General features: G+C 39.8%; 1 protein-coding gene across 14 annotated transcripts in view; it reads right to left on the bottom strand.

Annotated features, from left to right (window-relative positions):
• The window catches only part of PANK1 (pantothenate kinase 1), a 157,514-nt gene that overhangs the window by 13,128 nt on the left and 128,695 nt on the right, over positions 1 to 15,691 (bottom strand). For all 14 annotated transcript variants that reach the window (XM_017896346.1, XM_017896337.1, XM_017896339.1 and 11 more), the window contains one exon: positions 3,416 to 3,669. In XM_017896346.1, coding sequence (XP_017751835.1) covers positions 3,416 to 3,669 — 254 coding nt within the window. The remainder of the gene's footprint in view (positions 1 to 3,415; positions 3,670 to 15,691) is intronic.

The following is a 15,691-nucleotide window of genomic DNA, read 5'->3' as shown; positions in this document are numbered from 1 at the left end:
ATATATATATATATATATATATGCATTTTTTTAACTTAATTTACTCATATATATATACACACACATACACATACATATATGATTGAAATTATGGGTTTTCATGGAAAATTATGTAGCTAGGCGCCACCAGTAGCAGCCAGCCAAACTGTAGATGCAGTTCCATGAGTAAAAGAAGAGGTCCATGTACATTATTACCTTCACAACTTAGTAACAGTAGAAACTTTGCATTTCCTCTAAGAAAGTTTATCTTTATTTACATTTAATGTAGTATGTCATTCTACATTGCTGGTTTCAGCCTACCTACAAAGCTAGTGTGGGAACATGTTCTGGTTTGTGTGCCATTTGGATTTGGTTTGCTTTCTCCCTGTGTATTTTTAGAAAGATGTCTTTGCTCCCATTTCTAGCTTCTAAATATCTTTCACCCCCACAAATAACCTTTCTTTGGACATTAAGGATTTGTATTAATCGAGGCATTCAACAACCCACTCAAAGGTAGGCAACTGAAGACACTGGCTGACTTAGAAAGAAGGTAACTCATTGGCTGATGTGTTGGTATAAATGAAAAAGGGCAAGTGCCTTGTATGACTGGAAGATGACAGACGACTCCACATAAAGAATTGGAACAAATGAGGTAAAGCGAGCATGCATTTGACAGCGAGTGTACTGCAGATAGGAGGAAAGAATGCACAGCTGCAGAAGAGCCAAATGTCTCCCAGCACTTTATTAATATCCTCAACCTGCTAACCATTATTTAATCAAGTGATTTCCCTGCTCACAGTCAGATACATCTGTTAGTTTCAGTAGGCATACAGTAAAAACCCTCAGTGTACAAGAGACAAAACAATGCAAGAAAAGCTGTAGAATATTATCATCATTCAAAAATAAAACAAAACAAACAACATCACAGTGGGGGATTTTAGGAAACAGCAGAAGAAACCTTCAATTAAGTGCTCATGCCCTTAAAACAGATTCCAAAATAATGAGATGAGATGTACTGCTACTTTCACCAAAGTTTCAAAATCATCTGCATTCCTCTTTTAACAAACTACACATTCTAATGTCAGCTATAAAGTACTATTTTTTCCATTGACTTCTATAATTAGAGTTGTTTCACTAGGAAAAAAATGTTGCTACCCAATCTGGGATGCAACAAAATTATATGTAACACTGAAATAAGCCATTTGAAATCATGTTTAAAAGGAAACTGACATCCTGTGTAGCTTCTTGAAAATAAACAACTTTAATGTTTAATGGGAAAATCAGGTATAATACAGTAAGAAAAAACCTGGAGTGACAGCTATCGGTTCACAATAGGAGTAGCAAAACTTAAAGCTAAGCCACTTGCTAAAACAGTGGTTCCTAAAATGTGTTTTACACACTCACACTAACCGTAGATACTAACTTCACTGCTAACTGTAATTGTTTATGTCAGAGGTTTCCTAACTTGAATTAAAAGAAACCTTTGGCAAAACAACTGTGGATCAGGATCACAGCCCCACAGACTTGATGTTTCATTCCCCTCCCCTCTTGTGGTAGCCCCGAAAGGGTTCTCTATTAACCTGCAGGCTTCGGCAGCACCTTTCCAAAGCTACTGATTGAAGAGAGAGTTTATATGGAAGCTTGAACATCCAGACAGAATTTGTTGATGACTGGAGAATACTGGACATTAAAGGGCATTTACCAATATTTATAGACATTATTACACATATAACAGAAGCCAAACACCACAGTTTGCTTCTTTGCAGCTATTCAAGATGACCCAGATCTGTGGAGCCTCCAAGTTTAAGAAAGTGTCCCTGTGATGTAATTCATTAAATTCTTAAGTGTTGATAAAACTGTAAATATCTCTAACTGTGAACAACGCATAGCTTGCTCTTACCTTGGGACTAGCTTTACCAATTCAATTACTCCTTCTGGGAGGAGGTCTGTAGTTTCTTAAAAATTATATGTTTATCAAATCACTCTCTAACATAAAACCAGCTCAGCTGAAATATTCATGTCTCTGATACTCCTGACAGTCCTCATGAGGTTACGGAGTCAGTTTGGTTTCTTGTGTGAGCAAGCAAGCTTCTATATTCTCAATAAGAAAATGTATACTTGGTAGCAATTAACTACAACTGCTGGACACAGGCAGGCTTCAGTTAGAATGTGTGTGTGTGTGTGTGTGTGTGTGTGTGGTGTGTGTACATGCATGCCAGGGTTTCTCAACAGCAGCATTACAGATATCTGGGGCTCGATAATTTTTTGTTGCCTTATGTACTACAGGATTTTAGCAGCACCCCTGACCTCTATCCAGTAGATGCCAGTTGTAACAACCAAAGAAAAAAAAAGTCAAACATATCCTGGGGGGCACTGTTAAATCTTCCCCCCTTCAGTGGGGAGCCATTCATCTATCACAAGTCATGGAAATGTACTGCAAAAGCAATGTTCTCCTCCTAATGGGTGAGTAGTCCTGCAGAATTTCAGTACTGGAGAAGTCTGTAGAAGTAATCCAAGAAACAACCCCCTTCATGGCAGAAATGACGACACTGAGACCCCGAGAAATGACATATCTGCAGCTATCAAAAACCCTGGTTTCAACACCAAATCCCAAAGCACATTCTGCATGGCACTAATCTCCTAAGGTGCTCCTCTAAAAATGGGTTCTATGGTTCCACATGCTGGAAAAATGCTTCATACCAAATCCTCCTCCTAGAATTAAGGAAAACCTATTTAGTTTTGTTTACACTGTGATGTTTTAGAGAGATCTGACCCCAGATGTTTTTCCCATGTTGAATCCCCATTAACAGGAAGCTGAGCCCCTTGGCTCTTCCATGGGTCTTGGGGTGTGTGCACTAAAAAACAAGTCCCTCTGCCCCACTGTGGCCACGGGGCTGTTTCCCTGTGTACTCCACTCCCAAATTCCCTAGGAGGTGTGCTGACTATTCTCGTTTTCAGGTGGAGCATTTGGCTGAGGGTAAAAAGACATTCTTTGTAGACCTAATTTGGTTTGCTGTTTGGAATGGTATATTATTTCAAGCAAGTCATTCCGAGCTAGGCATCCATGAGGGTCCAAAAGAAGGTTTCTTCTGAAGTCATCTCTGACCATCCCAAGTATCCTTCCATCTGAATTCTACTGACCCTGCCAATCATCTGACACTTAATGTATACCCCCTTGTTGGCAAATTTCTGGTGTGTGCAATCCTTCTTCCCTCAATCTGACCAAAGTTTCTATCAAGGCAAGGACTGTGTTTTATTAACATTTATATAAATCACCCATATACCACTTTAACACACCATTCGAGAAATTCTTTTTGGTTGGCCAAGGAGGCCAAGATATTTCTTTTAAAGATGTATTCAATATACATAACGTTTTAATATAAACTGATCATCAAGAAAGAGGTCTGGGTTCAAGTACAAGCGGAAACATGTTTACCTGGTCCCTGTAACTCTTTTATAGTTGTCCTTGGAGTACACAGCTAGAATGCTGACACCTGAGCCCATGTTAACCAGCAACATAGGGTATGGGTTATCAAGGCAGTACGGCTTTTTTTGACACAATTCAGGATTTGTGGGATTTTCAAAATAGTAACATTCTGGCTTGCCGTTGAAGCCAACAGAGTCGACATAAAGCAGGCCCTGAATCAGACAGTCCAGTTCATCCAGTTTATGCAGCTGCAGGTCAGCAATCTAAAACAAAACAAACAACAAAATAAAACCTTTTGAGATAGGCGACCACCTAAGGGGAAACCCCAGAGGTTCTAGTTCTAGTTAAGTTGGGGTCATTCACATTAAAAGCTTGGAGGCACCCTTAAAACAAGTTGTAAAATCTTGCAGATAATCAGCCACTGCACTGGAAAAGTAGCCTTGGCTAGACGTCATACCTGCCCACAGTGCATGCTAAAGGACAAGAGCTTGCCTAGTTGCTTGAAATGCACCCATCAGCATGTGTCATGGGTTGAATGGTGGTCCCTGAAAGATGGCACTATGTCCTAATTCTCAGCATCTGTGAATGTGACTTTATTTGGAAAAAGGGTCTTTGCAGATCTAATTGAGTATCTTGAGAAGAAGTAACTATCCTGGATTATTGGGGTAGGCCCTGAGTCCAATGGCAAGCATACAGACACACAGGAGAGATTTAAAGGATGCAGAGGAGAAGGCCATATGAAGACAAAGGCAGAGACTGGAGTGCTGCTCAGCAGGCCAAGGAATGCTGACAGTCACCAGAAGCTGGAAGAGGCAAAAAATGGCATCTCCAAGAGCCACTGAAGGAAGTACGGTCCTGCCAGTGCTTTGAATTTGAACTTCTGGCATTAAGAACTGTGAGCAAATAAATTTCTGTTGTTTGAACCATTAAGTTTATTTGTTACAGCAGCCACAGGAATCTAATAGGGGATGCCTCCAAGAAAGAGGTGCTTGCACAGGGTGAGCAGACTGAGAATACTCAGAAAGCAACAAAAACGCTATACTTCCTTGGTAGAGCATGAAGTCCCAAGGGACTGGGAACTGGGGTGAATCACCTTTGAGCCCACAAAGCCCAACTCCTCTTTTTCCAGGCTTCGGCTTTGGAGTTAGATCTGGCTTTGAAATCTAGCTTTAAAATTTGCTTAACTGAAAGATTACTCAAACCTCAGTGCCCTCATGAGTAAAATGGGGAAGATAATAATAACACTCATTGCAGAGTGCTGCTGTGAAGATTACCTAAAAATATAGGTAAAGTGCTTACATAGGCCTTGGCAAATACAAAGGGTTAAAAAAAAAGTTGGCTCTTTTATTAATGTCTGGGGTGGTCTCCGAGTATCCTATTATGTTCCTGTGAGACAAAATGGACAGGGGCAAAAGGTAAAGGGGAATGACCTGGCTGAGGGCTAGGCTTAGGGTCTGGTAGCCATTTTGCATTCTCAAAAGTTTAATTTATGATCCTCAAATGTATTACTACTGGCCCAGAGATCTGGATTCATGATCATTTTCCATGGATCAAAGAAAGAAAAAAATCTAACAATCACAAACATGAAACTGAACAAATGAAGATAATTTAAAAGACCCAATATAATTTAAAAAAAAAACTCTTTTAAAATATAATAGCAAGTATTTACTGTTTACTACATGCCAAGCCCTTGTACCAGAATATTTAATTCTCCCTAAAACCCTAAAAGTAGGTACTATCAACCTTATTCTATAGTTAAGATTCACAGAACTTAAATAACTTTCCTAGGTGGCACAACTAGCAAATATCTCCCAGTGACTTGCTCTGTACTTCTCATGTCTTCATTGTCATAACGGGTACTGCTTCTGGAGTCTGGAAACAGCCTACACAAGTACTAGACTTAGATATTTTGTCAAAAAGATATTATCTTCATTATAAAAGTTAAGAGCTAAAACGGGCTGGGGTGTGGTAGTTCACACCTGTAATTCCAGCATTTTGGGCTGCCGAGGTGAGAGGATCACTTGAGTCACAGATTTTGAGACCAACCCGGGCAATATAGGGAGACCCCATCTCTTAAAAAAAAAAAAAAAAAAAAATTTGCCTGATGTGGGGTACGTGCTGCTGGTCCTAGCTGCTTGGGAGGCTGAGGTGGGAGGATCACCCAGTCTTGGGAGGTCAAGGCTGCAGGGAGCCATGATCATGTCACTGCACTCCAGCCTGGACAACAGATTGAGATTCTGTCTAAACAAGCAAAAAAAAAAAAGAGCTAAAACAACATTTTTGATTTCCTGTTACTCATTTGAATTTCCTATTTAACAAAATCCTCTGATTATATACCTGCAGAACAGAATTAGTTAGAATAGGTTACCAACCAGATAGTGGATGTATTCTTGAAATAAACATTCTAAATGACCCATGGTGCTAAGTAAATCTACCTCATAAATGGTTCTAAACATTTCTTTTTTTACCAAGTGAAACTCCTGGATGAGATATATATAATTATACATGTTTGAAGAAGCAAAATTACAGGTATAAACCTATCTGGAGACCTGAAAGACTATAGCAGGGCATAGCAGTGTAAACACTATTTCCTCTGTTCTCCCTGATTCCACAGCCTTCCATTGCACTTACAGCACAGGTCACACTCTGGCTTGGTTTCTAGGTCTCTGGCTGCCCCTTAGCACTATGCTCAAAGGCCTGCACATAATAATTGCTTAATAAACATTTATTATGTGGAACAGGGAGTTATTATCTCTTGGATCACCCCAAACTGAAAAGTAGCAACTTCATCAGCCAGTCTTGGAAGTATAGTTTAACTGCTTAAAAATTAATCAGAGGTTCATCAACAATATTGACAGCCAATTCCACAGCCAACATAACAAACACAAACACAAAGTCTGTCCTGCTGGACCTCCTGAAACCATACTAGGAAAAAAGAAAAACCTGCCAAGGCAAATAATCTACGCATGTACTAGTTTGACCTGAAAAGAAACATCATTATTTCACCTTTTCCCTAAAAATCATTTTCTAACAAAGTACTAGCAGCAAACAAACATCTCCTCTACACATTTCACTGAGGGGTGGATATCTCAAGCTTGAGGTCTTGCATCCTCAGACAGGGAAACAGATATATGTCACTTTCACTGAACCCTGCAGAGAGCTCCCTCAAAACCTTCACCATCTGGGAAAATGACAGGGTCCCAAGTGCAGGCAGTGAGTCTATGCTACTTGGATTTTCATAGAGGCCATCTGAAATTCAGGACGAGTTGGGAATTAATTATCAGACTTTGCAGTCCATTCGTACAACTGAATTAACTTTGTGCAAAGCTTAAAACAGCATGTTGAGATTGCAGCTAGTGAGAAACACTCTCTTTCGGGGCTTAGTTTTCTTTACATCAAGGGCCACAGACTCAAATGCCTAAAGGAGACTGTAAGAAAACAAAGGAGCAAAGGCCTTGACTAGATGTAGAGTCACAGAATAAGGACTGTAGCAAACAAGTCAACCTGCACCTATTTAAAATTCACCTGCCGCCCACTGTTGCCATGCGATGTTAGGGGCCCAGTGTTACCAGATGACCCTATATTTTAAGAGCCAGAAATCCACAGTTTTATGTTAAATCTTCCAATTTTTAAGTGCTGACAGCTAGTTTAACATTAAAAAAGTATATTGCAGACCAACAAAACATGTCTGTGGGCTGAATCTGACTCCCATACTACCAATTTTATCTATCTATATATCCTAATGCAATCCTATCATGGGCCTTAAATGATGACAAATCTGAACTATTAGATCCAGCAAACATGCATATGAAGCTTCAGGTCATCTGAGCATACTTTGTAACTAAGATATGCTGGTAAATGTTTAACAACCAGCTCTCTGAAACTAAAAGCCCTAGTTTATAGCATTTACTAATTTCCATGTTATAATCACCCCTGACCATGACCAATTTCAAGCTACCAATGTGATGTCGATAAACACAGAATTGGGAAGAGATGCTCACATGGACTCTTTTAACCCAGTAGGTGCCAGCTCTAGCATCCCTCTGCTTGTAACTCTCCTTAGCACTTTTGGAGACACTATGAGTTCTGCCAATTTCTAAATTATTAGGTTAAATTTAAGCCACTCCTCAAACTTAAAAATAACAAAACAAAGCTTGCCATAAGACTCAAACTCTGTGTAAATAATGGAAGCTAATCAAAAGACTGTATAGACCCCGCTTGTGGGACTTTAAGCAAGGAAGCTATTACTATTACCTATTTTGCTGATAAAATACATCATTGTGGGTCAGTGGGTTGAGTTACCTACTCGTGTTCCCAAGACTAACAAGTAGAGGAAGAAGTAAAGTAGAGAAAATTTTCAAACTACAATTCTGAAAAACTAGCAATGTTATTTCTAGTACCAAAGTTACTCAAGCAAGCAAGGGTACAGTGGGGTTCTCAAACTTCAAGTGCATCAGAATCACCCGGAGCGTTTGTTAAAATGCAGGTTGATGGGCCCCAACCACAGAATTTCTCATTGCATTTCTAGCAAAATCCCAGGTGATGCTGATGCTGCTGGTCCTGGGACCACACTTTGAGAAACCACTGCTATAGAAGAAGAAGCACAGTGAATGAGTCCATTACCACAGCCTAGTACAGATGTCAATAAAGTCACATATTCTCCCTGTAGCGACTGCCCTAGCTAACTCACAGGGCTGTTTTCAAGAATCAAAAGAGATGGTTGTGTAAAAATGTTTGGAAACTTTAAAGTACTATACACACAAGTTATAATTACTATACCCATGAGAAATAAAATAATCCAGGTCTTCTTATCTAAAGTCCAAATGTACTTGGAAGCATCATTTCCAAAGTGAAGACTGTAATTTTTAGAGGGCATTCAGTAATCCCCTATATGCTAACACTGGAAAAAATATAGGATGGGTGTGGTGGCTCATGCCTGTAATCCCAGCACTTTGGGAGGTCAAGGCAGGAGGAATGCTTGAGCCCAGGTGTTCAATGCCAGCTTGGGCAACATGATGAGACGCTGTCTCGACAAAAAACATTTTTTTAAATTATCCAGGCATCATGACACACGCCTGTGGTCCCAGCTACTCAGGGGGCTGAGGTGGGAGGATCTCTTGAGCCCAGAAGTCAAGGCTGCAGTGAGCCATGATCGCACCTCTGTCTCCAGCCTGGGTGACAGAGCAAGACCCTGTCCAAAGAAAAGGAAAGAAAGAAAAGAGAAAAGAAGGAGATGGATCTTAAACACAGGCATGCTAAGGATACAATTAAGAGGGCCTCCTATGAGCTGTAGCTCAGTCTGTCAAAAATAACTAACTCAATAGCTAACTAAAGAAATTTGGTAAAAAACTATCCCAAGAGGTTCCATATCTACTCCCTGGGAACATTCTATGGATCTACCCAGGATCAGTTACATCACTCACCTACAGTTGAGAAATGAGTCACCAAATTGTATTTGGAAATAAGTAAGATACATATCTGTATGATATTTTACACTTCCAAGGTACTTTTGCTGACACTGGCTCCATAAACCAAATTGGAAGTGACAGAAAAGGTTGTCTTACTAAACCAATAACAATTTGCATGTAAAATGGTTGATTCTGAATTACAAATTACTCTCAGGGTTCTTTTCTTTTCACAAAGGAGACCTACAGAGACCTGAGAGAGGTGAATTTCAAACATGCTCAGTGACTGAGAAATATAACAAAACCTCAAGGATAGCTTTTCCTCCCTCTATCAAATGATGACGGGGGCCATCTATGAGTGGTCAAGTCTCAAGCCAGAATGAAATTGAGAATGATAGTGTCTACCAAATCTTATGCTCCTGCAATATCACAAATCAGTCCTCAGATTAATAATAGGGACCCACGTAACAAGTGTTTATAAATGATGCTCTTAGGTTTAGACATTCCACAGATCCATAGGTGTCCTACCCGCTCATGATGACTTTTCCACAATTATACACTTTTTAAGACTGGTCCCTTGGAGATTTCTGGGGTAAGAAAAAGCCAATTCTTAAGTCCTCACACACTGGAAAAAAAGTGATGAAAGTAATCAGAAAACCCTTTCTGCTGCCCTAAGTTTCATGTCAACCGAATATGACTATTGTTATATCCTACTTGTTCTAAGGGTAGGTAATTTTTTTACATTTAAAGTAACTAAAAGAGTTACTTCTGACTTCTAGTCAATGTTAGGTTTGGACTGGACAAAACTCACAAGTATCTACATGTATACTTCCACGATGTTGCAGGTTGAGTTCCGGACCATCTCAGTAAAGTGAATACGGCAATAAAGCAAGTTACGTGAGTTTTTTGGTTTCTTAGTGCATATAAAAGTTGTTTACACTGCCAGGGGTGATGGCTCATGCCTGTAATCCCAGCACTTTGGGAGGCCTAGGCGGGCAGATCACTTGAGGTCAGGAGTTTGAGACCAGCCTGGCCAACATGGTGAGACCTCTGTTTCTACTAAAAATACAAAAATCAGCCAGGCGTGGTCATGATGTATCTGTAATTCCAGCTACTTGGGAGGCTGGGGTAGGAGAATCGCCTGAACCCAGGAGGCAAGTGTTGCAGTGAGCCAAGATCACGCCACTGCACTCCAGCCTGGGCACAAAGCAAAACTTCGTCTCAAATAAAATAAAATAAAAAAGTTGCTTACACTATACTGTAGTACATTGAGTGTGCAATAGCATTATGTCTTTTTTTTTTGAGATGGATTCTCACTCTGTTGCCCAGGCTGGAGTGCAGTGGCACAATCTGGGCTCACTGCAAGCTCTGCCTCCCGGGTTCATGCCATTCTCCTGCCTCAGCCTCCCGAGTAGCTGGGACTATAAGTGCCTGCCACCACGTCTGGTTAATTTCTTTGTATTTTTAGTAGAGATGGGGTTTCATCGCGTTAGCCAGGATGGTCTCGATTTCCTGACGTCGTGATCCACCCGCCTTGGCCTCCCAAAGCGCTGGGATTACAGGCGTAAGCCACCGTGCTTGGTCTAGCATTATGTCTAAAAAAAAAAAAAAAAAAAGTACATACCTGAATTTTAAAATATTTTATCGCTAAAAAATCATAATCATTTAGTAATATTTTTGCTGGTGGAGTCTTGCCTCAATGTTAAGAGCTGCTGACTAATCAAAGTAGGGTTCGCTGAGGGTTGGGGTGGCTGTGGAAAGTTCTAAAATAAGACAAAATGAAGTTTGCTGCATTGGTTGACTCTTCTTTTCACAAAAGATTTCTCCACAGCATGGAATGTTGTTTGATAGTATTTTACCCACCATAGAACTTCTTTCAAAATTGGAGTCCATCCTCTCAAACCCTGCCACTGCTTTATCAACTAAGTTTATATAATACTCTAAATCCTCTGTTGTCATTTCAACCACGTTCACAGCATTTTCACCAGAAGGAGATTCCATCTCAAGAAACCATTTTCTTTGCTCATCCATAAGAGGCAACGCCTCATTGATTCAAGTTTTATCATGAGATTGTAGCAATTCAGTCATATCTTCAGGATTCACTTCTGATTCTAGTTCTCTGGCTAGTTCTACCATATCTGTGGTTACTTTCTTCACTGACATCTTGAACTCTGTCTATGAGGCTGAAATTCACTTCTTCCAAACTCCTTCTAATTCTATTTTACTCCCCCCATTTGAATCTCAAATGTTCTTAATGACATCTAGAATAGTGAATCTTTTCCGGAGGTTTCTAATTGATTTTACCCAGATCTATCAAAGGAACTGTAACCTATGGCAGCTATAGCCTATGAAAAGTATTTCTTTAAAAAAAAAAGTATTTCTTAAACAATAAAACTTGAACCTCGTAATTATTCCTTGATTTATGGGCTGCAGAATGGATGTTGTATTAATAGGCATGAAAACATTAATCTCCTTTTACATCTCTGTTAGAATTGCTGGGTGACTAGTTGCATTGTCAGTGAGCAGTAAAACTTTGAAAAGATTTTTTTTTCTGAGCAGTAGGTCTAAATAGTGGGCTTAAATATTTAGTAAACCATGCTATAAACAGATGTACTATCATCCATGCCTTATTGTTACATTCATAAAGCACAGGGAGAGTGGATTTAGCATAATTCTTAAGGGCCACATGATTTTCAGAATGGTCAATGAGCATTGGTTTCAACTTCAAGTTACTAGCTCCATTAGCCCTTAACGAGAGTTACCCTGTCTCTTGAAGCTTTGAAGCCAGGCATTGACTTCTCTTCTCTACTATGAAAGTTTTAGGTGGTCTCTTCTTCCAAAACAATATAAAGTCATGTCATCTACACTGGAAATCTGTTGTTGAATGCATCACCTTCATTAGTGACTTTAACTCTATTTCCTGATTAGCTTGCTGCAGCTTCTACATTGCACTTGGGACTTTATCTTGCACTTTAATGTTATGGACATGGCTTCTTTCCTTAAACCTCACAAACCAACAACCTCTGCTACCTTTCCACTTTTCATGTTTTTTTTGAGACAGGGTATCACTCTGTCACCCAGGCTGGAGTGCAGTGGCACAATCATAGCTTACTGCAACCTCTGTCTCCTGGGCTCAAGTGATCCTCCTATCTCAGCCTCCTGAGTTGCTGGGACTACAGGGGTGCACCACCCCATCTGGCTAATTTTTGTATTTTGTATAGAGACAGGGTTTCACTATGTTGCCCAGGCTGGTCTTGAACTACTGGGTTCAAGCGATCCGCCCACCTTACCCTCCCAAAGTAATGGGATTACAGGCATGAGCCACAGGACCCTGCCTACCTTTCAACTTTTCTTTGGCAGCTTCCTCACCTCTCTCAGATTCTAGAGAATTGAAGAGTTAGGGCCTTGCTCTGGATTAGACTTTGGCTTAAGGGAATGTTGTGGGTGGTTTGATCTTTAATCCAGACAACTAAAAGTCTGTATCAGCCATAAATCTGTTTTTCTTTCTTATTATTTGTGTATTCACTGGAGTAGCACTTTTAATTTTCCTTTGCATTCACAACCTGGCTAACCATATGGCACAAGAGGCCTAGGCTTTGGTCTATCTTGGTTTTCAGCATGCCTTTCTCACTAAGCGTAATGATTTCTAGCTTTTGATTTAAAGTGTGGGACATGTGACTCTTCCTTTCACTTGAATATGTAGAAGCCAATAGGCCAACAGTAAGACTATTAACTGGCCTAATTTCAATATTGCTGTGTCTCAGGAAATAGGGAGGCCTGAGGTAGGGAGAGAGATGGGGGGACAGCCTATCAGTGGAGCAGTCAGAACATACAACATTTATCAATTAAGTTTGCCATCTTACATGGGCATGATGTGGTGCCCCAAAACAATTACAACAGTGACATCACTGATCACTGATCACAGATCACCATAACAGATACAATAATAATTAAAAAGTTTGAAATACAGCAAGAATTACCTACATGTGACATAGACAAATGTGAGTACAAGCCATTGGAAAAATAGTGCCAATAGACTTGCTCAATGCAGGGTTGCCACAAACCTTCAATTTGTAAAAAATGCAATATCTGTGAAGCACAAAAAATGAAGCATAATAAAGCAAAAGGCAATACAACAAGGTATGCCTGTATTGTAATGAAAAGCTACATGGGCAGAACTAATGACTTTTGAAAAATAAATTTTCTGATGTTAAAAATACCTTGCATTCTTGAGAATACAGTTGTTGAAGTTAGAAGTGTGGTTGTGAATAAAAATACTAGAATCTGTACATAAAATATTCTGCTAGGTTATTTAAAACAAAACCCACAGAATATAGACAATGGGAATAAACACAAAATTCACTGAAACCTACAGAGCCTTGGTGCACAGTTGTGCAGAGTTCTCCATCTTGAAAGCCACTTTTTAAATGGTGGGAATTCCTCATTGGCTTATCAACATCTTAGCTTATTTGAAGTTAGGCTAAGTTTTCTTCTGTGTTCCATTGTGATAAATCATTAATTTTGAAGGCTAATTTTGCCAGTCAAAATTTGGTTGTGACAATGATCCTAAAATGTTAAAAAAGAAAACAAGAAAGGAAAGGAGGGGAGGGATGGTGGGAAGAAAAAAAAGAAGGAAAGAAAAAGGAGGAACAAAGTGCAGATCTGTTCAACTGAGAGTATTCTACACAGGTCTAATTTAATGATTGTGTCATGGTTTATAGTTCTTTCTTGTATATTTTACATGGAATGAAGAACAGTTACATTATCTAAGGATTCAAGTACATAGACTATATATTTTTTTAAAAATACTATTCAAATATAACAATTGAATAATATTGTCTGTTGAACATCTTTTACCTAGCCCTAATCACTCAAATAAATCACACAGATGGATTTTTCAAACTCCTATCTGCAAAGTTGTGTTATACCAAAAACAGTGATTTTATGCAATAACAAGAACAGGACTTTATAGGTATGTAGATGCACTTCTGTATGATTTGTCAAATTGTTTGAATATGTACAGTAGTACATATTGATCCTTTACAATTAAGTTAGCATCTTTGATTTTCTATTCTAGAAATGAGGAGAGCTTGGATTATTAGGACACTAAGGGCCTTAGCACTCACTGCTCCATCTGCTTAACACACTCTTTCTTTGCATGATTTGCTGTCTTACTTCTTCAGGTCTCTGCTCCAACATAACCTAGTCACACAAAGACCCTGCCAGTACTCCCTATCTTCTTTGCCCTGGTTTTTCCCCTCCATTCATAGTAATTATCACCATTTGATATATTCTATATTCACTTTGTTTCTTGAGACAGAGTCTTACTCTGTTGCCCAGGCTGGAGTCCAACAGTGCGATCTCAGCTCACTGCAACCTTGGCCTCCCAGGTTAAAGACATTCTCGTGCCTCAGCCTCCTGAGGAGCTGGGATTACAGGCGTGTGCCAACTCGCCTGGCTTATTTTTGTATTTTTAGTAGAGACAGGGTTACGCCATGTTGGCCAGGCTGGTTTCAATCCAACTGCCTCAACCTTCCAAAGTGCTGGGATTACAGGCGTGACCCACTTTCACCCGGCTCTATATTCTCTTTTTAATTTGATTATTGACTGTCTTCCTCCACTAGAATACAAGATCATGGCGAGCAGGGGCTTTATTTTGTTCATAACAGTACTTGGTGCATTGAAAGTGCATGATAAAGTATTTGTTGAGTGAGTGAATGAATGCTCAGGAAGGAGGATAGCACCTATTCATCCTCATAAAATTTGGAAAGACTCAGGCACATCACTAACATAATATCAAACGAGCTATAGGAAAAGATCTATCTATTTCAATTCTTTCTTCACTTTGGCTGAGACTCAGCCTGGATACAGAAGGCAGTTCATAGACTCTTCTTTCACAGATGGATGCCCAACCTGGCCAGGCTATTTAACAAATGCTACATACTTGCTCCCTACTCCGGTCTCCTCATTCGGCTTCAAAAGCCTGTCCAAAGGAGGAGAGGCTTCTTTATCTTGGTCGTAATGAGATGTGACTTTTCTCAGCTTAGAACCTTGAGAAATACACCTGCTCGTGGCCAACACATATTGAGTAACTTTCTCCCAGGGTATACATTACCCCAGGGGAGAGATGGAGGCATTGACAGAGGTTGCATAAATCCTCTGGGTCACTCTGGTTCACTTCAGGCTCTCCAGTGCAAATGGACAGATAGGGTGTCTTTGAGGGACCTAAGGAGCTCAGAGCAATGAGAGTGGATCAGCATTTCCTTATGAATCAGAATTGAGTCCAAGTTCCAGCTCTTACCTAAGTGGCATTGCTAGAAGCTTTTGATCTCTCTGGCAGCTTTAGTTTCTTATCTATGTAGCACAAGAATGCTATACTTTCTTTCTCACCTCCAGAGGTCACCTTCAGTTCTGAAGTCTTACTCCCACCTCTTTGCAGATGACAAAATGAGGCCCAGAGGAGGGACAGGGCTTGCCCAGTCACCTAGCTGATGAAATGTAGAAACAGGACTGGAATTCAGGTTCCATTATGGACTGAAACTTAGTTCTCAAGCCCATGGATCTCAAATGTCTCAGTTTTAAAACTCTTTGATCATGAGCCTCTTTGGTGAGAAACGGATGGGTCATTTAAGTAAGTGGCAAGTCAAACTCTACTGATGGGTAATAGGAGGGGACATAGAAGAAAAAAACAAAACCTGAAGATAATTCGTCTTACTTAGGATACTATTCTAGGACTCTGTTGTCTGCTCTTACAGAAACTTACTATAATCAATGAGGTAAATGGGGTTACTTTTGTAAGTAAAATTTGCATTTACAGCTTTATTAAATATCATGAATGTGCACTGATTCATTAATGACAGACTTTATAGCAAGACTGGAT

This window comes from Rhinopithecus bieti, unplaced genomic scaffold, assembly GCF_001698545.2.
Source record: "Rhinopithecus bieti isolate Rb0 unplaced genomic scaffold, ASM169854v2 scaffold_26871, whole genome shotgun sequence".
NCBI lineage: Eukaryota > Metazoa > Chordata > Mammalia > Primates > Cercopithecidae > Rhinopithecus > Rhinopithecus bieti.
This window is presented reverse-complemented; position numbering and strand designations above follow the sequence as displayed.